Source organism: Chelonoidis abingdonii, chromosome 11 (assembly GCF_003597395.2).
Source record: "Chelonoidis abingdonii isolate Lonesome George chromosome 11, CheloAbing_2.0, whole genome shotgun sequence".
Lineage (NCBI taxonomy): Eukaryota > Metazoa > Chordata > Testudines > Testudinidae > Chelonoidis > Chelonoidis abingdonii.
In genome coordinates, this window is record NC_133779.1 from 14,693,403 (window position 1) to 14,697,534 (window position 4,132).

Below are 4,132 nucleotides of genomic sequence, written 5' to 3' on the forward strand. Positions count from 1 at the left end.
GCTCTGCCTCAGTTGCTTTCGGCTGCTGGAGCAAGGGGAGGGGAACCCACCCCGCAGCCTGGGCACGGTGCCAGCTGCCAGACACAAGAAACAAGTAGTTTCTAGGCCTCGCACCATGAAGAAAAGTCTGGAAATGTGACTGGAGGGAGACGGACCCTGCCTGGATGTGCTGAGAGCCTGAGCCCATCGCTGAGAGAGCGGGGATCTGCCCCGAGTGTGACCGAGCTAGGGGTCCTCAGATAATCCACCCCTGAGGAGCTGCGTCCCAGCGCCGGGTGAGGGGGTCTCTGTACCCAGCCCCCAGACCCCACCCTTGAGGGGCTGTGTCCCAGGACTGGGTGAGGGGGTCCCTGTATACCCAGCCCCCACACCACACCCCTCAGGGGCCCCATCCCAGCGCTGGATGAAGGGGTCCCTGTTTACCCAGCCCACCCCTGAGGGGCCGCATCCCAGCGCCAGGTGAGACGTCCCTGTATACCCAGCCCCCACAGAAGAGCTGCATTATGTGCCCAGCAAGAAATTAGTTTTATTGTTCCGTGTTTACTACAGATCTCAAGTTAAGAGGCCAGATCCCGGGGGACCCACCAGACTCCCTCCCTGCCTCTCTAGACCCTGTGGGGACTGAATGGGCAGGAATCCTGCTGGGGGTTGGGTGCCTCCATCCTTGCCCAAGAGACCTCCCAGAGGGGCCCTGGGGGGACACAGAGTCCTGAGCCCATCCTACCCCTCCTGGACACCTGACCCCCAGCACCCCACTGCCTAAGGACACCCCCATTCCCTGCCCTTGGGAATCCTGTGTTCAGTCGTTAAAACTGGAACCCAGGCTCCCAGCCCGCCTGCTCTAACCACTAGACCCCTCTCCCCAAGCCAGGAGAGAACCCAGGAGTCCTGGCTCCCAGCCCCCCTGCTCTAACCATTGCACTGCACTCCTTTCTCTCTCAGCTGCTGCCCGGTGTGGGGGGTGGGGAGGGTTGAGGGCTCGTCTCGTCCCAGGGGAAGCTCAGATCCAGCCCCTGCATCTGCTCCCGGTAAACCCGGTCGAAATTCTCACTCTGGGCTGTGGTGAGCTGGTTCTTCCAGTCCCCGGCAATTCCTGCGACAGAGACAGAGCAGAGAGCATTATGGGAGCGGCCCCCACATCGCCCCCCGCCACACACTATCCCAAACCTGGGCTCCCCCCTGCTCTGCCGGTGCCCCTCACTCGCGACCTGCAGCCCCATGCTAGCCCAGCCCTGGGCTCCCCCCAGCTCTGTCGGTGCCCCTCACTCCCGACCTGCAGCCCCCTGCTAGCCTGACCCTGGGCCTCCCCTGCCCCCCAGCTCTGCTGGTGCCCCTCATTCCCGACCTGCAGCCCCGTCATGCTGAGCTGAGCCAGGGTCTACATCTCTGAGTCCTGGATGAGAAGCTTATGGGGCCCCATTCTTCTCCCATAGACCCCCCCGCCCCGCCCAGCCTCACCTTTCCGCAGGAATGAGCTGTGGGTCTGGTCCAGGAGGAACCTGGGGGCCAGGCTGAAGTTGCTCATCTTGTTCTGCTTCATGGCCTGGAAGGAGGCGTTCTCCACCACCCCGTCCAGTGCCCGCGCGTCCAGCTGCTTGCCTAGGAACCGGCAGATCCGCTCCACGCTGCCCCGCAGGTCCTGGGGGGAGGAGGGGAGGGATCAGTGGCAAGGCCTCCTCCCGGGGTGCGCTGGGTTTGGGGAAACTGAGGCAGAGGCGCCTCAGCCTGCACTGGAGAACATCAGAACGGGGCAGATCTAACTCATGGGGACTCCCTGGCCAAAGGGACCTCCCCACCTTGCCTCGGGCTGGCCCCGTGGGGGACAGAAGCAGGGACGGGGGCCCCTGGCATGGCTTGGAGATGGGACCCCAGAATCCTGGCTGGGATGGAGGAGGCCGGAGATGGACTGGGAGAATCCTGGGGTCACGGTTTGGCTCTGCCACTGAACCACTGGGTCACCCTGGACAAGTCATGGGCCTTCTGCTGTGCCTCAGTTTACCCTCTCACCCTCTGTCTATTTACACTTGGAGCTCTCAGAGACAGGGACGATCTCTTACTGTGTGTCCTGGCAGCGCCCGGCCCGAGGGGGCCCCGATCTCGGCAACTCTAGGTCTGGGCAGCGCCCGGCTCGAGGGGGCCCCGATCTCGGCGACTCTAGGTCTGGGCAGCGCCCGGCCTGACGGGGCCCCGATCTCGGCGACTCCAGGTCTGGGCAGCGCCTGGCCCGATGGGGCCCCGATCTCGGCGACTCTGTGCCCAGGTGGCGAAATGAAGCAGGACCCCATGTGGGGCAGCACCCGAGGCTTGGTCCCTTGCACTCTCGTGGGGGGTGGGGTCCTGTGTCGCTGCTGCATTTTGTGATCCCCCTTCCAGGACCCTCCTGTCTCCAAGCCCCACCAGGCTCAGTTTGGGGCTGTGGGTCAGCCCGCAGCTTGGCCGAGGACGTGTCTGGGCGGGCGCCTCGCAGCCAGGGCAGGAGACACTGTGGCTGTGCTGAGGCCAGACCCAGAGCCCCTGATTTCTGCTCCAGGAGGAGCTGCCCCACACATCCCCCATGTCTGTGGCTACAGGTTGGCGGTGGGGGAAGCACCCCCAGTTGGTGGGGTGGGGTAACTGAGCTCCATCTCCTCCAGCCTGGGCGAGCCCAGCCCCCAACCCTCTGCCTGTCAGGGAACACCCCCTCAGATCCTCTCCGTCTAGGGCTACTCCAACCCCTCCCCTCTTCCTCCCCCCTCTCCACTCCCTCCCAGCCCCCCTCAGACTCCTCTGTTCCATCCTGGGGCCCCCCCAACCCCTCCCCCCTGTTGCTGGGCTCCCCGACCTGCTGCAGCTCCTCGTAGCTGATCCAGAAGAAGTTCTCATGGCCCCGCAGGCCCATCCAGCCCTTGACGTGATCGAACCAGGAGCCGAAGGGCACTGCAAGTGCAAAGGGGGTGGGGGGATTATGGGGGACGTCTCGGAGGAGGCCCAGCCCCCCACCCCACCCCCCACCGCATGGCACTCACCATCCCCCTCCAGGAACTGCTCCAGGAACTGGTCCAGCTGCCCTGGCTCCTTGTAGGGGCGGAAGATCTGGGCGAAGTGGTAGAGGGAGACGAAGACGTCCTTGGGGTTCCGCACCGTGTACAGCACCTGGCGGGGGATGCGGGGTCAGCAGGGGTGGGGCGGGGCCTCTGGGGGAGGGGCTGGAGTGGGAGGCTGGGCCCCAAGGGTACATGCTGGGGGAGAGCAATGGGCTCAGGCTCTCAGCAAACTCTGGCAGAGTCTCATTTTGGGGCTTTTCTCCCCACTTTCAGGGGCTAGAAACTGAATTTTATTTTACACGAGGGCCGAGGCTCTGCCTTAGCCTCACCCTCCCCCGGGGGCCCCAGAGCCGCACCTTGGCCTTGGACTGGAAGAAGGACTTGGCAAAGAGCTGGATGGGCAGATGGGAACTGATCAGCCGGGGCGGCTGGTTGCTCCGTGCTGTCTGCAGGCCCAGGATGGTCTCGTACCAGGGCCCCCGGTCCCAGTTAGGGACTGTGCGACACCGGCTGGGGTCCCCGTTGCTGTGGATGAGGCTCAGGATCTCCAGCATCCAGACAGTCCCTATGGTGACAGCCTCACTGTGGTGACCGTTGCTATGGACAACAGGGAACCGAACCCACCCAGTGCTGTGCAGTCCTTAGAACCCCAGCCCCCACCCAGAGCAGGGGAGAGAACCCAGGAGTCCTGGCTCCCAGGCCCCCTGCTCTAACCACTAGATCCCACTCCCCACCCAGAGCAGGGGAGAGAACCCGGAGTCCTGGCTCCCAGCCCCCCCTGCTCTAACCCAGCAGCCCCCACTCCCCTCCCAGAGCCAGGGAGAGAACCCAGGAGTCCTGGCTCCCAGCCCCCCTGCTCTAACCACTAGTCCCCACTCCCAGGGCTCTAGTCCTGGCTCCAGGGCCCCACGGTACCTGATTTCTGGTAGGTGACGTTAAAGACATCGTCATCCCGGACTTGGAATTCGTTCTCCACCTCCCGCAGCCCTTGCTCCGAGTAGATCAGCCTGGGGAAGCTGATCCCTTTGTACTGGAAATATTCCTTAAACATCCTGGGGCTGGGAATGGGGGAGACACGAGGGTCATTAGAGACAGTGGGAGCCCTCGGA

The 4,132-nt window shown here is 64.1% G+C and overlaps 1 protein-coding gene across 1 annotated transcript; it reads right to left on the reverse strand.

The window, feature by feature from the left end:
• Positions 1 to 484: 484 nt before the first annotated feature.
• On the reverse strand, positions 485 to 4,132 carry LOC116832324 (sulfotransferase 2B1-like). Its single transcript, XM_032793021.2, has 6 exons — positions 3,939 to 4,132; positions 3,380 to 3,588; positions 3,006 to 3,132; positions 2,822 to 2,916; positions 1,459 to 1,639; positions 485 to 1,093 (listed from the first exon to the last, which is right to left on the reverse strand). The coding sequence occupies exons 1-6, from the start codon at positions 4,072 to 4,074 to the stop codon at positions 939 to 941; spliced, it is 903 nt and encodes a 300-aa protein (XP_032648912.1). The 5' UTR covers positions 4,075 to 4,132; the 3' UTR covers positions 485 to 938.

Bases quoted from the DNA above. Each gene is read 5' to 3' on its own strand.
- LOC116832324 (XM_032793021.2), bottom strand. From the start codon at position 4,074: ATGTTTAAGGAATATTTCCAGTACAAAGGGATCAGCTTCCCCAGGCTG. The intron at 1,640-2,821 runs GTCGGGGAGCCC...TCCTCCCCCCAG, and splicing joins GCTACGAGGAGCTGCAGCAG to GACCTGCGGGGCAGCGTGGA. The intron at 1,094-1,458 runs GTGAGGCTGGGC...TCTCTGTCGCAG, and splicing joins CAGCTCATTCCTGCGGAAAG to GAATTGCCGGGGACTGGAAG.